General features: G+C 43.3%; 1 protein-coding gene across 6 annotated transcripts in view; it reads left to right on the forward strand.

Annotated features, from left to right (window-relative positions):
* Nucleotides 1-21,795, forward strand: part of kiz (kizuna centrosomal protein) — a 203,923-nt gene that overhangs the window by 88,115 nt on the left and 94,013 nt on the right. For all 6 annotated transcript variants that reach the window (XR_013578637.1, XR_013578638.1, XM_078556388.1 and 3 more), the window contains one exon: nt 7,050-7,419. Coding sequence is in view for 4 of the 6 variants with exons in the window: in XM_078556388.1 (XP_078412514.1) it covers nt 7,050-7,419 (370 nt within the window). In the remaining 2 variants the exon portion in view is untranslated. The remainder of the gene's footprint in view (nt 1-7,049; nt 7,420-21,795) is intronic.

Genomic DNA, 21,795 nt, shown 5'->3' on the forward strand with positions numbered 1-21,795 from the left:
CCCCTGCCCCCTGCCATGCATTAATTATCTCTCCTTGCTTTCGCAGGCACATTTGGGAAGCAGCCGAGGGGGTCCACAAGCCCCGAAGACACTTCGGAAGAAGAATCTGAAGGTACCCTAAGTGAAGATCTGTCACAGCGCTCACCCACACCCTCCACCAATACAGAGACACGCACCTTGGTGGGACCCAGTTCTATAGCAGCTTCGGGGTCACAATCTGGCGAGGACATCACACTGTTTGATCCACAGCAGGGACTTGCCAGGTTTCCGGCACTTGGAGGACTGCTGGAGGCCTGAAATTTGCTGAGTCCGAGTCAGATGATGAGCCCCTGGACTTGGTCATACCTCAGTTGCTGGAGCCGCGAAGGCAAGCGGAGGAATATCAGAAAGGGATGCGCTTCTCATATTGCAAGGCATGATGGAAGAATCTGCCCGCCTTCAGTCTGAGGTCAATGCTGGTAGGATAGCGGGCACCATGGAGACGTTGGTCCAGGACATTACATGAGCTGAACTCCATCGACAACGCCATAGTTGGCCTCCAACAGTGGCAACACGAGAGGGGCAGCTCGATCTCACTCCAGCTTTCCCTTCTCCTCAAGGTGTCAGCCAGGGGTCCTTGGGCTCCCACAGGGAGAAGAATCAGCAGGTGCACACCCCGGGCCATCCACTCAGGTGACTCCAGGTGCATCCTGCCCATCCGGCTCCTCTTCCTCTGACCCCAGCAGCTGCAGCTCCACAGATTGAGGAGGGTGCCACTCCCACAAAGCAGGATCTTGAAAGCAGGCCAGGGCCCTCCAGGTCTCACCCCTCCAGAGGATGCCCGCCAAGTCATGCACAGATAGGGCGTTGCAGCCAGCAGACTGCCTCCACCTCTGCTGTGTATGTCGGGGAGCACCAAGACGTAGTGGCAGGGTTAGAAGGTTAAGAAGGTGTTGTTGCACATCTTGAGGACGGGTGTTAATCACTTGTACTTAATGTTCACTATTGTAAATAAACTCCCAAGAATGTCTGGAAAAACTCAGCAGGTCTGGCAGCATCGGTGGAGAAGAAATCAGTTAACGTTTCGAGTCTTCATGACCCTTCGGCAGAACTGAGTATAGTTAGGGGAAAACTGGAGGAACAGCACCTCATTTTCCCACTGGGCACTTTACAGCCTTCCGGGCTGAATATTGAATTCAACAACTTTAGATCTTAAACTCCCCCTCCCCCCATCCCCACCCCGTTTCTCCCCCCTCCCTTTTTTATCAATAATTTATATAGATTCTTCTTTTCCCACCTATTTCCATTATTTTTAAATCTAAAACTAAAACTTTGTTAGTCTTTCCACCCCACCCCCACTAGAGCTGTACCTTGAGTATCCTGTCTTCCATTCTTAATTAGCACATTTTCTTAGACAATATCACCACCTTCAACACCTCTTTGATCCTTTTGTCTGTGACATCTTTTGATTATCTGCTCCTATCACTGCTTGCTTATCTCCACAATCACCCCACCCTCAACTTCTCTCTCCCCCCGACCCCCACCTTAGACCAGCTTATATTTCACCCCTCTCCTAACTATACTCAGTTCTGCTGAAGGGTCATGAAGACTCGAAACGTTAACTGATTTCTTCTCCACCGATGCTGCCAGACCTGCTGAGTTTTTCCAGGTAATTCTGTTTTTGTTTTGGATTTCCAGCATCCGCAGTAGCTTTTAGCTTTTTGTTTTTATCCCAAGAATGTCTCCTTGCTTATGGCTCCTTGTTATGTTGGACAGTGTTCGTCTCACTCGGATGTGAAACCTTGGTTCCTGCACACATTAAAGGCAGGTGTAGCAGTCCAGGGCCTCTTCCCTGTGCACTGCGTGACGTTCAGACCAAAGTGATGGTTCGGCTTCACACTCATTGGACACATTCGTGATGTCTGCACCTGGATGGTTCTTGTCATTTGCCAAAATGTCATGGGCAGGCATTACAGAGCTCTGCCATTCTCTCTGTGTGCTCCCAGCACCTTTGAGATGGGGCTGGCACCCCCCATCTCTTCAGGATCTGTGACCAGTGATGCTGTGCTCCTGAAGGGGTCAGGTGCTGAAGGCTGACAAAGGATCCAGTGCATTTAAAGTTTCACGGCTGCATCTCCATGATCTGACCCTGATCACAGAGCATAAGCGAGCTGCCCTCAGCCAGACAGGAGTCATATATTCACAGAGACAGTGTGAAGATCTATGCAGTGTCCTCACTGCATGTGATGATCATTCTCCTGGAATCTAGTGACTTAGGACCTCCACTGCGTCTCCATGACTTGAGCCTGAGCGCTGAGGGTATGTGCGCTGCCATCAGCCACACAGGAGTCAAATGTTCACAGATACAAGGTGAGGATGTCAGGACTGTCCTCACTGCACCTCGTCATCATTCTCCAGGAATTTTGCGGCTATGAGGGCCTCCCGAGCGCGCCTGCATCGTCTGGCCAGTGCAATGGCCTAATCACCGGCTTCCTGCCTTCGACAATCTCATCAGCGTCATCCCCTGTGACGTCCTCCTCATCGGAGGATATGTGCAGCTCCTCCATCTCCTCCTCAGCCAGGTCCTCCCCCCTTTGCAGCTCCAGGCTCTGGAACGCGCAGCAAGCGACGATGATGTGCGACACCCTCTGGATACTGTATTGCAGTGCTCCACTGGATCTGTTGAGGCACCAGAACCTCATTTTCAAAATGCCTATTGCCTGCTCCACCCTGGGTCGTGGCATGAGCCTTGTTGTATCATCTCTGCTGCAGTCTGAGGCCACTGAACGGGCATCATCAGCCACATCCTCTGTGGGTAGCCCTTGTTCCCGAGGAGCCAACACTGCAGCCTCCCTAGACCCTGGAAGATGTCAGGGATCTGAGACCTGCTAAGGATGTAGGCGTTGTGCACACTGCCTGAGAATCATGCAGAGACCTGCAGGATGTGTTTGTGGTGGTTGAGCACCAGCTGAACATTCAGTGAGTCAAAGCCCTTGCGTTTGGTGTAGTTGACTGCTTGTTGCCATGGAGATCTAAGCGCCATGTGAGTACAGTCAATGGCACACTGCCCCTGTGGAAAACCTGAGATCGGCGCAATCCCAGTGCTGTTGCTTCCTGGCTCTCCTGATCCTGGGTGAAATACACAAAGTTCTGTGCCTGTGCGAAGATGGCCTATGTGGCCTCCTGGATCCACTTGTGGAGGCTTGCGAGATCACCACAGGTCGCCAGTGGAGCCCTGGAAGGACCCAGTGCCGTAAAAATGAAGCTTCAGGGTCACTTTCACTGCCACTGGATGCCCTCCATGTTCCTGTGGCACCAAATCCTGCAGCAGGTGGCATATGTGACTGACCGGTTCCCTAGACATGCGCAGTCTTCAGTGATGCTGGTTCTCAGTCATCTGCAGGAATGACAAGTGCCCTGGGTCTAGCGAGGTGCCTACGAACGATGGCTCACTGTGGATCTTCAGCTGCATGTGCAGCAGCCCTTGCCGCACCTTTATCTTGAGGGAGATACTCTTTCCTTTGCTGAGCCAGGCACTTCTATCATTCTCTTCTTCTTCTCTGCTCTCCGTAAGCCATGAGGCATACCCGCTAAATCACCAGACTCCATGAGCCTGATGTTCTCCTCCTGCAGGATCAAAGAGATAGACGTGTGGGTTAGCATGGGTGTTAAAGAACCTCTCTTGGTTAAGTCTGAAGGCCCCTTTGCGCATGCCGGAGAGCGCTGGACACCACTTGGATGGCCAGTGTGCAGCGCGCTCATTGGCTGTCTGAAACCCCACCCACCTCCGCCTCACTCCACCTGACCGATTGGCGGCAGCTTTGCCCATGGGACTGCAGGCTGTGCTCTCAGCTCAGGCACAGGCATTCTCCTAACTCACGCTGCAAGGCTGCACTGTTAGCTTGAACCATGAGAAGACTGGTCCAAACCTGAATAACTACATTACAAGGAGCTGTGACAAGCGCCTCCACCAGTGACTGTGTCATTGCCACCTTTCGCAAGGGGATTGTACAGCTTGCTCAGACAGCGAATTGTTCTGCTGCCCCCTAAAACACACATTAATATGCAGTCTGAACCTGAGGGGTGTAAAATTCTGGAGAATTTGGTGGCACTTCCGTGCCTTTCCATTGGTTGATTGGGCAGAGAAGCTTCAGAGGCCCGACCCCAAGCAGGTCAATGGAGCTGCAGCTGAACGGTCTCAGGTGCGGAAGAATGCTCACTTTTCACAAGTGCGTGGCCGCTTCCCTCACCCTCCCCCTGCCTCACCCCCGCACCGCGCCCCTGCACCGCCCCCACCCCCCGCACCGCTTCCACCCACCGCACCGCCCCCACCCCCACACCCCCTGCACCGCCCCCACCCCCTGCACCGCCCCCACCCCCTGCACCGCCCCCACCCCCTGCACCGTCCCCACCCCCCGCACCGCCCCCACCCCCCGCACCACCCCCACCCCCCGCAGCACCCCCACCCCCTGCACCGCCCCCACCCCCCCTGCACCGCCCCCACCCCCCACACTTACCCGCCCCCTGCAGCACCCCCACTCCCACACCCCCTGCACCACCCCCACCCCTGCACCGCCCCCACCCCCCACAGCACCCCCACCCCCGCAGCACCCCCACCCCCTGCTCTGCCCCCGCAGCACCCCCACTCCCGCACCGCCCCCACCCCCCGCACCGCCCCCACCCCCCGCAGCACCCCCACCCCCCACACCGATCCCACCCTCCGCACCGCCCCCACCCCCCGACACGCCCCCACCCCCCCCGCACAGCCCCCAGCCCCCCACACCGCCCCCAGCCCCCCACACCGCCCCCAGCCCCCCGCACCGCCCCCACCCCCGCACCGCCCCCACCCCCCGCAGCACCCCCACCCCCGCATTGCCCCCACCCCCTGCACCGCCCCCCGCACCGCACCCACCCCCCACACCGCCCCCACCCCGCAGCACCCCCACCTCCCGCACTGCCCCACACCCCCCACACCGGCCCCACCCCCGCAGCACCCCCACCCCCAGCACTGCCACCCCCACCCCCCGACCCCACACCCGCTCTCCCACCCCCACCCCCACCCCCAACCCTGCAATGCACTGCACTGCACTGAAATCCAGCTGGGAAAAAGTGACTTGCCTGTGCCCCCTGTGAATACACGGCATCTCTTCCTTGATGTCCTATGGGCGGTGCCCGCAGGCGCTATGCAAGGTTGTGAACGCTCACCTCCGAGCTCCCCTCAAAGCCCAGGTTGCCAGGTGCACACCTTTTAAAGGCAGTTGTGAAGCTCACCGTTCTGAAGCCACACTGATGTGGGCGGTAAATTTGATGTCGGGGGGAGGGATGATTTCGGGGAGCAGGGCTTATAATTAGATGCAAATATATTAAAATGATGTTTCCAGCATGCGCCGGAGTGAAATGCGGCCCACCATTGATGGGAGCGGACGGTTGCAAACTGGTTTCACAATAGTGTAAAACTGATTTTTGGTCTTCTCACCATATTGTGTCCCCACCCCCTGGCTCCGCAATGATGCCTGACACCAAGCGGGCTGGAAAATTCCAGCCATTATCCTTAATAACAAGTACTAGTGGATTCTCATGTTGATTTGGAGCATATGTTATGTTAATGCCATATTGTATATAATATTTGTAAGGGCTACTGAAAGGGGTGACGCTGCAATGAGTATTGCAGGGAAGGAAATAACTCAAAGTGTAACCAATAGATCCAAGAACAATGGGAAGTTTATGGTGGGATTTGGGAGTTGCAGAGGATGTATTGATATCTGAAAGCATTGAAATTGGAATGCTTTCCTGTTGGACTATGAGAAGAGGTTTTTGCCAGTTGGAATTGTTGGGAGACTTCCAGGATGTGAGCAAGTAGAGCTGCAGAGTACAGGAATACAAGTGAGGGGTGACCGAGGTCCTCTGAGGATCAGGGCTATCAGGTATGGGAATATTGTGCGACGTTGGGGCTAGAATTATTGGGGGTGTGACAGTATTTGGGGGTGGGGTGCTGGGCTATAAGTTTTTTGAGAGGAAGAGACTAGAGTAATTAAATAATGTAACCTTTAATCATTTTGTCTCCATCTCTGACTTTTCCAATATGATTTCTGAGCTTTGAGTTACTTATTTGAAGTGCCCATTGTATGCGCTAAATCAAGAAATACAAGGCTCCCAGCTTAGCGTTAAGAATGCTACTTGTGATTCACTATCCCTGCTTCCTGTATTGTATTCCTAGCTGTGTCCTCAGAATCGGCTTTAAGCTCTTCGAGTATCTTAGTAGAAATCTGGAAAACACTTGAAAGACCTTATAGCCAGTGCCCATGGGGAGATGGTGGCGTAGTGGTAATGTCAATGGACTAGTAATCGATCCAGAAGCCCAGGCCAATGCTGTGAGGATGTGTTCAAATCCCACCATGGCAGCTGGTGGAATTTAAATTCAATTAATAAATCTGGAATATAAAGCTAGCCTCAGTAATGGTGACCATGAAACTATCATGAAAAGCCCATCTGGTTCATTAATGTCCTTTAGGGAAGGAAACCTGCCATCCTTAACTGGTCTGGCCTACATGTGACTCCAGACCCACAGCAATGTGGTTGGCTCTTAACTGCCCTCTGAAATGTTCAGTTCAAGGGCAATTAGGGATGAGCAACAAATGCAGGCTTTGCCAGCAACACCCACATCCTATAAAAGAACAAATAAAGATCTTTGTTGGGAATGTGGCAAACATGCCTCTGTGGAAGTGATCAGTAAGGAGAGTCAAACAGGATGGTTATGCAGGGTGGAGGAGGGCAAGGAGGGGGCTAATGAGAAGAGAGGGACAAGTGATCAGAATGCGGAAGGACTTTGTGCCAGTGATGGAGTGAGGCAATAGGAGTGAGTGGCAACGAGGGACTGGCACTCATTCACTTGGAATGGTATCTGGTGTCTTGAGTCCATTGAGGTGCCAGATTTTGCACAAGCCTCAGGTGGGTACGTAGCCTGTCTCCTTGGAGATGCAAAATGAGAACTGGGGAGACTCAGTAGTCAAGTTGAAGTGTGAATGGAAGCGATTGGTTACTGGCAAATGACAATATTTTTTCTTCTATAGTGAGCTCCCAGAATCAGAGAAAGGATGTGGAGGAGGCTCTGATGCCAAGTCAGGACGTGCAGAGGCTGGCAGATGAACTGTGTGATTCAGAAAGTGACCTTAGTATTTCTGGTAATGGTGAAGAATTGCAGTTGAAGAAATCTTTTGAAGACCCATGTAATCACATTCTACATTATAAAACAGCTATAAATGATGACCCGGCAAGGACCAGTGAGTCAGCCTTTACCAAAGATAAAAGCTCTGCTGTTTCTAAAGAAGAGCACATTGTGCCTTTCTTAAATCAACCAGATCAAAAAGACCATGGTGGTTCTGTGGAAGGTGACCTTCATGAAGAACTATGTGAGATCATAACAGAATCTCAGCAGAATGAGTAAGTATTGTTGGTCTCTGACATAAATAAATGATTATATATTTGTAGGTGATTTGATTTTCAAACAGTAATCTGTTCGCAATCTTTAAGAAATCACTTCAAATAGTGCTGGCTTTAAAAATATAGCTATCTGAGTAACTAGTTGTTACTTGTGGAACAAACACCAGTGCAGTCCTGATGGATTGACTAGTCTTTTCTTTTGCTATAATATTGTTTGATTCAATGTGAAAGGTTGAAGGAAAAGCAAAACGGACATTACTTAAAGACTCACTATACATAATAGTCAGATGTCAATTTTAGATTAAATGAACAAAAATTGGTTACCAGTATCTGATGTTGAAATTGCTGCATCAGGATTGCTACAGCTTTCATTAGGCTATGGAAGTACTGACTTTCTCATTGGAACTCCACTGCACATTTTTCAAATATTCCTGTGCTCTCAGCGATCAACAGAGTCGTTTTCTGTCAAACATCTGTCCTTGTAACAGCTGCCTTATTATCTCAGCAAATATATAAATATTAAAAAGCAATTTAACACTAAATTGGAAATCTCATTTAGCAGGATCACACAGCGGGTTGATGTGGGAAGAAGAAATATATTGATGGAATTGGGTTGCCTTCTAGAATAGAATGTTACTCTGCATCTACCCATACTGCACCTGACCTGCAAAAGTTTCATCTTGGTGCTGTTACAGGCAGGAGGGGGTTTAATTTAAACAGCCCTGATTTCTCCTTTCACCCACCTGTCGATAAACAGAAAGGTGTTTTGATTTTGATTTCTCCCTTTATAAGCGCTAGTGTGTTTCCTAACCCCTCAGTTTTGGTGTGACACAATTTCTAGTAATAATCCCACAACAAACTCAGGAAAGGGCTATCTCAGAGGATTAGTGTATTTGCACACATTCAAACATGGGAGGAGGGTAGCAACGTTGCCTCCATTTCACTCATACAATAAAAGAGCGGGATGGAGAAAGAAAGATTTACAAGGTAAAGACATCAGAGTAAAGAATGTTTCACATTAGTCCAGAGTCCAGGATCAAAGTTCAATGATGTATCCCTTCAATTTTCTGGGAGAGATGACTTCCACGATGAGATAAGCATATGTGGATAAATTAATCTTGCAGGAGATGGTAAAGAAGTTCAGAAGTTCCAGTAGAGGCAATGTAGATGGGGCCAGACATTCAAACCTGGACAAGGCTCCTTTTGCGTGCTGCTGTTTGGTAGATGGAAAGATGGCAGATCTCTGTGGCTCCATAAGTCAATATTACAGGTCCCACTGGCTGGTTGTCTGGGGAGCCACTTTGGCTTTGACAAAGGATGTACATCCCTTTGTCTAGGTTCCTGAGATTGTTAATGTTCCAACCATTAAAAATTTGAAAAGAACGTTGGAGGGTTCTTTGTCCTTGCAGACTAGCAGACACCAGTTGGCCAGCCTGAGTTCTGAAATGCAGATGGCTTTGGTACAGTTCCCTTTGAATTTTGTCTCTGTAGCCCACAGGGGTTGGGTCGTTAGGATCTCTTTAGAGATAACGAGGTGCAAATTTCCCTGATACTGCCAAATTAGCTTCTATCGTTCGAAGGTCACAGACAGACATAGCTTCAGCCATTTTAAAAAAGGTCATTGCCCAGTTTTAAAGTTTCGGAAATTAGCCATGAAGCTATAATAAAAATATAAAGTATGAGGTCTTAGCCCTGTTACAGTGCCCAAAATGTGTTCCATTTCTTTACAAATATTATTTACCTTGAATAATACAAAACACAGGTTTTTTCCCCCCCAAAGTAAATTTGACTAAAATATTGCTGTTGTAAAAGCAAAACACAAGATAATGACTGGAATAAGGAGGAGAAAACTCTCTCTTGCTAATTCTCAGCATTTACTGAAACCTGAATTTTAACTGCAACATGAAAAATGAACATTTTTTCCTTCCGCAGTAACTTTAAAGCCCCCATGATGTTGCAAGAACTGATGGCAGCATTCAAATGCTGGTGGAATTTTTCGGGTTAATAAAGATCTGAGTCTGTTCTTAGCCAACATTAAAATAACTGTGAGGGAATATTTTAAAATTCACTTCATATCACTGTTATTAATTTAATTGTAATTCAATTTTTTTTTTTACAAAAATGTAATTTCCACTCTGTATCCAACTGAATAACATTGCCAAATTTGTAATGAAGTTTTGGGGTGTAGATCTGTAGCCACTAAGGGAACTGGGTTGAGGCTATCCAAATTAATTTTCATTAAAAAAAAACTCTTACAGCTGGCAGATTAAATTGGCTAACATCCCATCAGTCTACTAGATGCAAGGCTGGCTTCTCAATTTGGAAGGACATTATGACAACTCATTGCTTTACCCTGTCATTCCATCCAGTTACTTGTTAAATATGCTGTAACATTCCAAAAACTGTTTTTGAAGCAAACATCTGTAAAATAAATGATGATGTACCCATTATTTTGTACCTTAGTTGATAAAGAAAGCTTACTTTGAGAAGCAGTGTGACGTGCAGTACTAGGACACTGGGCCCTCAATTGAGAATCTTGATAAAATTGCTAGAGAGTAAAAAGTAAAAGAAGCATGAAATGAAAACAGAAAATGCTGGAAAAACTCAGCAGGTCTGGCAGCATCTGTGAAGAGTGAAACATAGTTAATGTTTCGAGTCCAATGTGACTCTTCTTTGGAAGTTCCAGAGAAAAGTCAAATTGTAGTCAAAATGTTAACTGTGTTCCTCTCTCCACGGATGTAATAATCTGCACAAGTGAGGTCAGTTGGAGAAGTAATCAGATTACAGTCAATTCTAGGAGAGATTTATCACTTCTAGTTCCCAGCTTTTCTTACTTATAATATTCCTGTTTTTTTGCATAATTCAAAAAGAACATTTATAATGAGAATTTTAAGGATTACTCTGCTGGAGAAGAATTAATTAAATCTGCCTGACTTTGTCATGCTTTATCTGAGCTTGATTTTGGTTTGTGGGCAATAGGCAAATTTTATGCCCTCTCCTCCTAAATCAAGGGGGATTACCTGGGTTGCTTTTCCAGCTAACCCAAGAAATTCCACCCACTTTTATAAGAATTTGAAAGCTCACATAAGTTGCAAGCAGGCCATGAATTCTATTTAGGGCTCTATGATGATCTCAAGGTTGCATTCCCAAGAAGCCCATTTGCTAGGAGCAGGAGGCTTTAGAAGCCTTTCACCGAATATACATACCAAACATACGAATTAGGAGCAGGAGTAGGCCATCCGGCTCCTCCAGCCTGCTCCACCATTGGATAAGATCATGGCTGACCTGATTGTGGCCTCAACTCTACTTCCCTCTCTACCTCCTATGCCCATTGTCTCCCTTGTCAACTAAGAATCCATCTAACTCAGCCTTAAAAATATCCATAACCCTGCCTCGACTGCTCTCTGGGGAAGAGAATTTCACAGACTCATGACCCTCTGAGGAAAAAATTTCACTTAATATCCATCTTAAATGGGAGATCCCTTATTTTTAAACTGTGTCCCTTAGTCCTAGTCTCTCCCATAAGGGGAATAGAAGGAGAATACTAGAATAACCTTATAATTACCAAGAGAAAATGTAATAATGGTTTTTAAAATTATGAACAGTTTCACTGGCCATTCCCAGTTAATTCCACTTCCTCTGGCTGGGTAGTTAGCAATGAGAGGTCAATAACTTAAAATGGCTATTAAGACAGCAAGGAGAGAGGTTACAACAAATTTCTCTTTGTAGAGGGTTTTGGATCATGGAATAGTCTGACAGAGTGAGTGGCTGAGGGAGAGCCTATCATCTCTTTGGGAAGAGTGGGGTTAGTTTGGACTGATCTAACAAACAGCCTACATAACATGATGGGCTGAATGGCATCCTCTTGAATGTAAAGTTTTATGGTTCTGTGAAGTACTGCACTCTCTAACAGCTGCTGTGGCTGTGTCTTCAAATTCTGCTTTCCAAACAGATCCAACACTGCCTCGATCATGAGGACTGAGCTGGCTTGCATCCGTGTTCTACCATCTGTTCTTAGTTGTGGCCTCCAGTCATATACAACTTTATTTTGAAACATATAAGCAATGGGGATTGAGACTATGTGAGTTAGCCCATTGTGCAGTAAATGATCTTCCTCATCAAGACTATGGAATCATAATAATAATATAGGACCCTGAGGATCCTTGAGGATTCGGAGTCATTTGAATGACCAGGGCAGGCGCATCATTATATATGACCCTCAAAACATTAACTCTGTTTCTCTCTCCACAGATGCTGACAGACCTGCTGAGTTTTTCCAGCATTTTCTGTTTTTATTTCAGATTTCCAGCATCCGCAGTATTTTGCTTTTATCTATGGGATCATTAATTTGCCTAACTTTGAGTTACATTCTTATTTTCTCACTTGATACATCCTGCACCAGTTTAGGATTTTTGTGTATGTTTTTAGTAACTATTACTACTTTTTCCACAACAAAGCCTTGTCTTTGGGATTTTTTAAAGTTTGTCTGTTTTCTGCGCCTTTCATTAATTCCTCAGGACGATAACACTCAGATGTCTGCTGCTATTACCCTTGTCTCTGAGCCATAAGGTTGTGGGTTCAACTCCCACTCCAGAGACCTGAGCACAAAATCTAGGCTGGCATTCCAGTGTAATACTGAGGGAGTGCTGCATTGTTGGAAGTGTCGTCATTAAACTGAAGTTTTCCAGCCCTCTCCTTCACAGTCAGAGTGGTATGGTAAAACAAAAACAGAATTACCTGGAAAAACTCAGCAGGTCTGGCAGCATCGGTGGAGAAGAAAAGAGTCGACGTTTCGAGTCCACATCTGTTGAAGGGTCATGTGGACTCGAAACGTCGACTCTTTTCTTCTCCACTGATGCTGCCAGACCTGCTGAGTTTTTCCAGGTAATTCTGTTTTTGTTTTGGATTTCCAGCATCCGCAGTAGTTTTTTGTTTTTATCAGAGTGGTATGGTGCCTGTTGAACATTTCAACTGATGATTTGAAGCAGTTCTCATTGAAGTTCCTTGCAGAAATGATGCGCCTGCCCTGGCCATTCAAATAACTCCGAATCCTCAATCTCGGGCAGGGTCTGCATCTTCAGGCATGGGACACTTACCCCAACTTGAGCTGCAGTGTACAAATATAAGAATTTCAGGGCATGTGTTGGTCTCAATCTAAAAGCTGGTGCTAATAAATTGTTTGTACCTTGCTATAGGGATAAGTAGAGCACTTCAGCCAATACACAGGATAGCTACATTGTGTGGTCAAATTATGTTCAAAGCACACATTTGGCAGCCCGTTTTCTTCATCATCTTGAGCCTTGCATGTGTATATGGAAGGACATAAATGATGCATGACACAGCACATAGTTGCAGTCCAGCTTTGAAGACATTGGGCGGGATTTTCTGGCCCTGTGTCTGGTGGGCATCGTTGCGAGCAGACAGCAAAAGTTAGAGAGCCGTTAAAAGTCAACGGTTTTCCCTATTTTCCAGTCTTGCCCACGACAAATCCCGCCTGTGTCGGGATGGGAATATCCTGCCCATTGGCTTCAGCCTGATACAATCATACTTTGTAGGGCTGTAGAGTGCATTCCCCTAAGTTGTACAGTAACAGAAGGATGAGCTTCACCTTGAGAGGAAAAACTTTCAGGAAACAAAATGGTTGAAATTTCCTTGAAGCACCCACTCATATTCCCTTGTGTTTCTTCCACTGGCTTTCCCCTCCTGTTCATTCCACTTTGAGCTCTATGAAGCCAATGTTAATGCACTAAAGTTGAGGTATGGTAGCTTTAAACAGGACAAATAACTTGTATCTGCTGTGTTTCAAATGTTAAAAACCATGCACGTTAATATGGCATTGCAGATAAACCCAGTGACTTGCAATAAAAGCAAAATACTGCAAATGCTGGAAGCCTGAAATAAAAACAGAAAGCACTGGAAAAACTCAGCAGGTCTGGCAGCGTCTGTGGAGAGAGAAACAGAGTTAACTTTTAGAGTTAGAAACGACTCTTCTTCGGTGAGTTTTTTGAGTATTTTCTGTTTTTCTTCCAGTGAATTGTAAATCTGATTTAAACAAATGGTTCACAAGTCAACATTTTTCTCATTTACTTGTATAACCGTTCTTGGATCATTTAAGTTAGATTGGTATTAATTTAACTGTTCAACCACATTTATACCTACGAAAGGATTCCACTGTAATTTTATACAACTGTGCAGTTCATTGTAATATATGATTCTAAGCAATGTTGCAAGTCAGTTTGTTTTGTAAAAGGTATGGCGAGTTAATGTCAAAATGTTTGTCAGTTAATGATGTCACTTCCAGTCTTGTGTGAATGATATGCTATATATCTTTCGTTAGGCATCGATGATTGTAAAAGCAAAGTTAAAGCAGCCCTAATGTTCTCGTTTTCCTCACAATTACTTGCTTCAAGCTGCTTCATTGTAGTCTGTCAAATGGTTCTGTAGGGCTTCAGACCCTAGTGCGCCATGGCAACAGAATCTAAATATATCACTTGAAAGGTTCAATCTCCAGCATGTTTTTTGTGTAACAGAGCCAGAGTTAGGCTTGATGCCAAGGACCAGAAATAATTTGATAACAATCCAACAATTAAACTAAATCTGAGAGATAGAGACAGACCAGGGGTGTAGTCCTAGCTCTATTTGAGAGACTAACAATACTGCAGGCTTGATGCACACAGCACATTCAGTTTGTTAAAGGTCTCTTTGAAGAGCACTGACAAATAAAGAGTATAGAAAAGAGATGACTGTTTTGAGGCCCATGGTAAAGGAAGAAAGAACAAGCTTTTGCCCAAGCTTCTTCAGCAGCATTGAAGAGGACTTAGCACCGATGGATTGTCTACTGCAGAATGTAACAGATATAATTCAAGCTGTCAGCTTAATCAGGATGTTACCAGGAAGCAACCTGATGAAGAGAAGGATCCCTTGTTTCCTGACCTCTAACCCTCAGCCCATTACAGATTGTCATAAATTCTGTTTTTTCTTTATATTGGTTTCTTTTTTCCTTGCTCTTGTTGTCACTCTGTTTTCAGGCTGCTGTTTCATTTGTTACACACAATTGCCTCCAGTGTGGACCACCCAGATTTTACCATTGGGGGAAGGATATGCTTTTAAACATGAATGAGTAAAGGAGTCTGAGATATATTAGGATGATTAGCATACTAGATATTTAGCATTTGAAAAATAATAAATTAAAGTTCACCGGAGCATTATAGATATAGTTATTTTTATCCATAAATGGACCTTTTACTACAACACATTTAAAATGAATGACACTATCATAAGTATTAAAATAGCAATGATCATCTGTTATGCGAGCCAGACATGATAGTCATAAAGCAGACTATGTAATAACAGTTTTTAATGCCATAATTTATTCTAATTAATTTGGGATACTGAATAAGAGAAGCACTGAATACTGTTGGTTTACCCCAGGGGCCCTTACACTTTTAAGAAAAGCTTCATAAAGACAAATGCGACTTCAGCACTTTCAAATTACTTAATGAGTCTTTCATTTTTGGCAAGTGGTCAAGCAATTGAAAATTATCCATGTAAATATCCTCAGCATCATAACTGTTGTTATATATTGGCACATACATTTATAAAGTGCCCTTTTGCAAGAGTGAAAATGATCTTTCATACATGCCTGCCACTTATGTTTAATACAAGTGGTCATTGTTCAGGGGGCATGTGTGCATTTGCAAACTGATTTCAGCATGGATCAGGTCCCTCCCCCGATGGCCACTCCTTACTCCTCCTATCTGCCTGACTTCTTGCTATAAGATCATAAGTGATAAGAACAGGGGTAGGTCATTCGGCCCATTAAACATGCTCCACCATTCAATGAGATCATGGTTGATCTGATTGTGGACTTAACTCCACTTTCCTGCCTGCCCCCATAAGCCTTGACTCCCTTGCAGGCTAAAAATCTGTCTAACTCAGCCTTGAATATATTCAATGGCCCAGTCTCCACTGCTTTCTGTGGAACAGAATTCCAAAGATTCTCTGAGAACATATTCATCTTTGACTTAAATGGGAGGCCCCTTATTTTTAAACTAGGCCCCTTAGTTCTAGATTCCCCCACGAGAGGAAGCATCTATCCTGCCAATTCCCCTCAGAATCTTATATGTTTCAGTAAGATCACCTTTCATTCTTCTAAACTCCAATGAGTATAGACCCAATCTGCACAACATTTCTTCATAAGACAACTCCTTCATCCCAGGAATCAACCGAGTGGACTTTCTCTGAACTGCTTCCAATGCAAGTATATCCCTTCTTAAGTAAGGAGACCAAAACTGTACACTGTATTTCAGGTTCGACCCCATCAATGCCCTGTACAGTTGTAGCAAGACTTCGCTACTTTTAGACTCCATCCCCTTTGCAATGAATGCCAAAATTCTATTTGCCTTCCAAATTACATGCTGTACTTGCATACTAACTTTTGCCATTCATGTTACAAGGACATCCGGATCCATCTGCAGTATTTGGCAGTCTCTCTCCATTTAAATAATAATCTGTTTTTCTGTTCTTCCTGCCAAAGTGGACAACCTCACATTTTGCCAAATCTGCCAAATTTTTACCTACTCACTTAGCCTATGTATATCCCTCTGCAAACTCTTTGTGTCCTTCTCACAGCTTATTTTCCTGCCTTTCTATGTATCATCAGCAGATTTGGCTACTATACAGTCAATCCCTTCATCCTAGCCATTAGTATTTATTGTAAACAGTTGAGGCCCCAGCACTCATTCCTGTGGCACTCCACTGGTTGCAGTTTGCTCTCTGAAAATGACTCATTTATGCTGACTTTCTGTTTCTTGTTAGTTAGCCAGCCCTCTATCCATGCTAATATATCACCCCAACACCATGAGCTGTTATGTTGTGCAGTAACCTTTTATGTAGCGTCATATCGAATGTGTTTTGAAAATGCAAATATTGTGCATCTACTGGTTCTCCTTTATCTACCCTGCTTGTTACATCCTCAAAAAACTGTAATAAATTTGTCAAACAGGATTTCCCTTTCACAAAACCATGTTAACTCTGCCTGATTGTATTATGATTTTCTAAATGTCCTGCTACTACCTTCTTAATGAGGAATTCTAGCATTTTCTCAATGACAGATGTTAGGCTAACTGGCCTATAGTTCCCTGCTTTCTGTCTCCCTCCTTTCTTGAATAGTGTTGTTATATTTGCGGGTTTTCAAATCGCTGGAATCTTCCCAGAATCTAGGGAATTTTGGAAGATTACGACCAATGCATCCACTATCTCTGTAGCCACTTCTTTTATAAGATCCTAGGATGCACTTGTCAGCCTTAGTCCCATTAGTTTTTGCAGAACTTTTACTCTAGTGATAGTGCTAGTTCGTAAGTCCCCACCTCCCTTTTGCCTCTTGATTTTCTGCTATTCTTGGGATGCTTTTTGGATCTTTTACCATGAAGACCGATACTAAATACTTGTTCAAAGTCTCTGCCATTTCCTTGTTTCCCATTATTAATTCCCTAGTCTCACCTTCTAAGGGACCAACACTCACATGAGCTATTATTTTCCTTCTTATATACTTGTAGAAGCTTTTACTATCTGTTTTTGTATTTCTTGCTAGTTTTCGCAAAAATCTAATTTTTCCATTTTTTTTAGCCATCCTTTGCTGGTTTCTAAAATGTTCTCAATCTCCTGGGATACCACTAATGTTTGCAGCATTGTATGTCTTTTCTTTCAAGGTGATACCATCCTTAACTTCCTTAGTTAGCCAGGGATGATGCATCCTTCTCAGAGTATGATTGACAGCATGGTACATTATGGGCAGGAATTCCTGTCCAGTGTGCAGCATTATTTATCACAAAATATAGGCACTTTGAAGCAAAGCACTAGGAGGAAGCAGCATTCTAGGCGATGGAGAGTAGATAAGAACCAAGGGGAAAGGGCAGAGAGAAGCTAATGTCAGCAGCAGCACTGGGGATTAGAGGGAGAGAGGAACCAGAAAGAAAGCTACTTGGGAAAGTGAAAAAGTGAAGCCAGCAGAACCTGTGAAGGAGGGTAAGAAGCTAGACAGCAAATTGGAGGGGTAAGATGTATTTGTAGTGGTGGAAGAGAGAAGCCATAAGCAGAAGTACTTGCAGTAGGGAGGAAGCGAATGGGAAAAGCCTGTCATATGTATATGAGGGTGAGGGGAATGGGAGAGAGAAAGAAGCCAACAGCTAGCAATATCATTTGTTGATAGGAAGCCAGGAGCACTGTGTCAGGGGTGATGGGGATAGGAACAAGGAGCTTAAAGAGGCTGGCAGCATGCTTTAGAGCGGTTGGGGAGGGAAGCTAGTAACAGTGCTTTGGGAGGCTGAGAACTGTGCTTCGAGGGAGCTGAATTTAGTTGATTGTTGAAAATCCAAAGGTTTTTATATTTCCTTTAAAATAAAATCTGTCCATTGTGAAGTATAAAAATGTTTACAAATGATGCATCTTGATTAATTTTAATATGATATTTTTCAATTTACCAAGGGAGGATATTCCTGGAACCTCCCTCAAAAAATGCACCCGCATTAAGTGGTGGATGCAGCATTTGAAAGAACTGAAACTACTTTAAATTTGCTATTTCCTGCTTTGGCTTGAATGATCGAATGGTCAATAAGAGTCCCTTATTTACCATTGGATTTTTTTTAACAAAAAAATTAATCTACTTTCAGAGAAAAATGTTTTATCTGCTGCCACTGGGGAAAATAAACTTTAAAAAAAAAAGGACAATTCCCAAAAGTGGCAACTGGAGGATAGTTTTCAACAAAATTCATTAAATTATCCTCGTTGGGTAAAAAAAAAATGCAATGATCATAGTCATCATAAGATCCTGGAAAATGCACACAATTTAATACCAAAGTTCAAACATTTCCTGGGCAAGGCGGAGCATATCCACCGAAACTCAAGAAAATGAAATTTGTGCCTTCAAAATTTGTATCCGCATTCAGATTTTCACATACTTTTAAAGAGAAGGAATGTTGGGTATGCCCACAGTTACTAGCCCACTGTATTTTTGATGTAATTTGTTGCTTTTATATGTCAATGGTATTTTATTCAGTGTTCTTTTTGAGTTGTGAACTCATTTGAGGCTGTGTCAGCTTTTAAAAACTCTTGGTCGGGTGTTACAAGTTTTCTAGGTTGGCATGTTTAGCCCTCAGTTTCTAACATCAAAATGCAGATTTTATAGCATGAATGTGTGTGTGAAGGACATGCATAATAAAATAGTTGGGCCCAAAATTCAGACAGCGCTTTGATGCCAAGCTTTACGTTTAGTGCACATTAATAATAAGTAAATTTTTATTTGTAATTTTTGAGAACATAAATATCTATAATTGTTTAAGATTTTGCAGCTTTGTTTCTCAAACATATTTTAAAACCAAATCAGTAATTAGAATTTTTTTTAAATGCTTATTTTTTATGTCACGATGAGGGCCATTAGCATTAGTAAACCAGATATTGAATGAGCTCTGGTGCGAGTGCAGGAACGCTCCCACTTTTACTTCTGGATACAGTGATTTGATCATAGGTCACTGAAAGTTTGTTCAACTGGAAAAAAGCACAGTATCTGTAATGCTAAATTAGCAGCCTCATATTCTCATCACTATCATCATATTAACTGATATAATGCATGCGTGTTATGCATGTTTTGACTGCACATTATAGCCTGGTTTTTTTTATGTTGGCTAGAGTCAGCTAACTCTGGAACTGCCCAGTAGGGCTATAGTGGTCGTTTATAAGGAAAAGTCCCATTGAGCTCTGCTCTAAACCAGGAACACCTATTCCAGAATTTCACCACTGAGAAGGCATTTATTGCACTTGATATTTTTTGTGAGGCAAAGGTGATATAAAATAAAAGTTATGAAAGTATACTGTTACAAATCAAAATGGGAGCAGTGCACAGTTAATTCTAGCCCCACTTCTCCACAGGCCTTAACAATAATTTAAATGTCTAATTCCCCCACAAAACTGACCAATTACTACCCTTTGATACTGTTATTCCCAGCATAAAAAACTCTAACTAGGCTGCTTTCAGTAAACACAAAAAAAAATGTACTAGAAAGCAAACTACTTGTAAAAAACAAGTTAATAAACTGGTTAACATACAAGTTGTAGTTTAGAAGCATAACGATTTTCCCCTTTTTAAAAAAGCAGATATTTGAGCCCCCATATACACACACAAACACAAGCAGGACAAAACAAACACAGTCGCCTGCAAAGGCTGGAGGATAGGAACATTTCTTTTAAAGGATAAAATTCGAAGAGATCTCGACATTGTTGATCTAACAGAATCTAGCCACAATAGGTTTAGAAATTCCTTCAGATGGATTTTTTTTTGGCAGAACTGTCCTTGATGGCTCTTACATATCACAACTTTGCGAACTCTCAAAAAAACAGATGAGTTATCCTGATAAAACATTTTTGAAGAAAGTTTAACATGAAGGTAGGGCAGAGAGAGAGAAAGAGAGAGTCTTTTCCTTTCAGCTTGCTTCTAAAGCACCCCCAAACACAATCTCTCTCAGAGTTTTAAAAACTAAGATGTTCAAAGAATGCTTCTGTCAGGCCAGGTGTTTTTAACCATTCAGCAAGAGTCTTTAGCCTGGCAACAGCAGTTCTTTGTTAGCTTTGATATACAGAGTATCTCCTCCCTTTCCAGGTGTTCTCCACTGGACTTCTCTGTTGACCCATGGCTTCTTGAAGAATAGCATCTTCACTGCCCCAAATTAATATTGCAGACTTTTAAAAATAACTCAGGAGGGAGAATGTCCAAAATTTAATATCCTTCAATTTTTCCAAAAATGGGTTCATCATAGTACTGTGACTCTCTGTACCAACTCTTGTGAAGTACTTACCAAATGCAAGCAAGTACTTTTCCAGTACAATATAAATAATAAGGTTTTCAGAATACATACGCATTTGGCTAAATTATATTGTATCAGTTAATGAACAGGCATACAAGATATTCCAATGATCCTTGCAGAAAGGAGATGGAGAAGATATTTTATAGGCAGCTTTGATATTGTTAGTGGGAACCTCCAGTTAAATAAAATACATTTTCCACCTTTGGAGCTGTTCTTTCACAAAAGGTCCGGTTTTTGTACTTGCTACACAAGGGCATTAAAATCTGGTGTAAATTATCTTTTTTTTTATTATCTGCAGTTTACTTGGACAAAAGATTGCCCATTTGATATTAGAAATATTTCTGAGATCACAGATTAGCCTGCAAGTAACAGAGTCACAAATGTCAGAACTGCAAGTGATTGCCAATTGGCATGTGATATTGTCACAACCAATAAAGTAGACATTATGCATTAAAACATCTTATAGCTTTTCTTTTAACATGTAAATATTGGTTACAGTGGGAGCTGTTAACATTCCTGTTATGCCCATGTTTATCACCACACTTAATAGGAATGGAGGAATGGAGTGCAAAATGCAACTGTTTTAAGGGCACATGCCTACTTCTCTAGCTGTGTACAGCTAGCCAGTAAGTATGGTTTGTTTCCATACAATTCTAAATAGTACAGCTGGAACACTGTTCCATTAATCCATGGCAGTAATACCTTCATTATTTACTGCTGCATTAAGCTTTATTTGGGGCTACATTTGTCAATTTATTATTGCTGGCTGGATACTTGAGTGAGAAGAGTGTACTTTAGTTGCAGGAAAGTAGTTCTAGTACTGCAGCTGATTGACTGTGACCTCATGAATGAGGAAAAACAGTTGATATGCTCATTTTTCTAGCACTGTACAGGGTATAAAATGTTTCTGGTATTTCATAAGAGTATAGAGATATTAGTTTCAATGTCGCTTAAAATAATTTTTGTAGGTGACCTATGCACCCCACCCAGAAAAAAAACCACAGTTGCTTATACTCAGCTTTCATTAATTCATTATTGCCAAAGTTAGATAAGTGCACACTTTGAGTACTAAATGTACTTTACAGGATTCAATATGCATTTATGTTATTCACCATAAGTTTGTATTTTGGAAAAAAACTCTGCTGTTGAATGAACTAACATAACTACTGAAATGTGTGAAAAACATTGCTCAGTGTTTTTTTTTCAACAAACCTTCATCCTTCCTTCATCCTAATCTTTTTGGTGCTTACGAAGTACTCTGCCTGGTAGTGTAAACGCTTGTTGTCTTTCTCAACTTTGTACTTTCCTTCTGTTGTAAAAGTGCTATAATTCTTAAATGAATTATTTAGGTTTTCAAGAAGGAAGATTTTACATGATGGATTTTTTTTAATACCTGTTGGTAAATTGTATGGATATTGCAGGTCAGCATGTGACAGGATTTAAGATTTAGAAAGCCAAAGGACACTTGAACTTGTCTATCTTTAAATGAGCCCCCAAAAGGCGAGGACTTTTTATTTAA

The sequence above is a fragment of the Cetorhinus maximus genome, chromosome 14 (genome assembly GCF_964194155.1).
Source record: "Cetorhinus maximus chromosome 14, sCetMax3.hap1.1, whole genome shotgun sequence".
NCBI classification, from domain to species: Eukaryota; Metazoa; Chordata; class Chondrichthyes; order Lamniformes; family Cetorhinidae; genus Cetorhinus; species Cetorhinus maximus.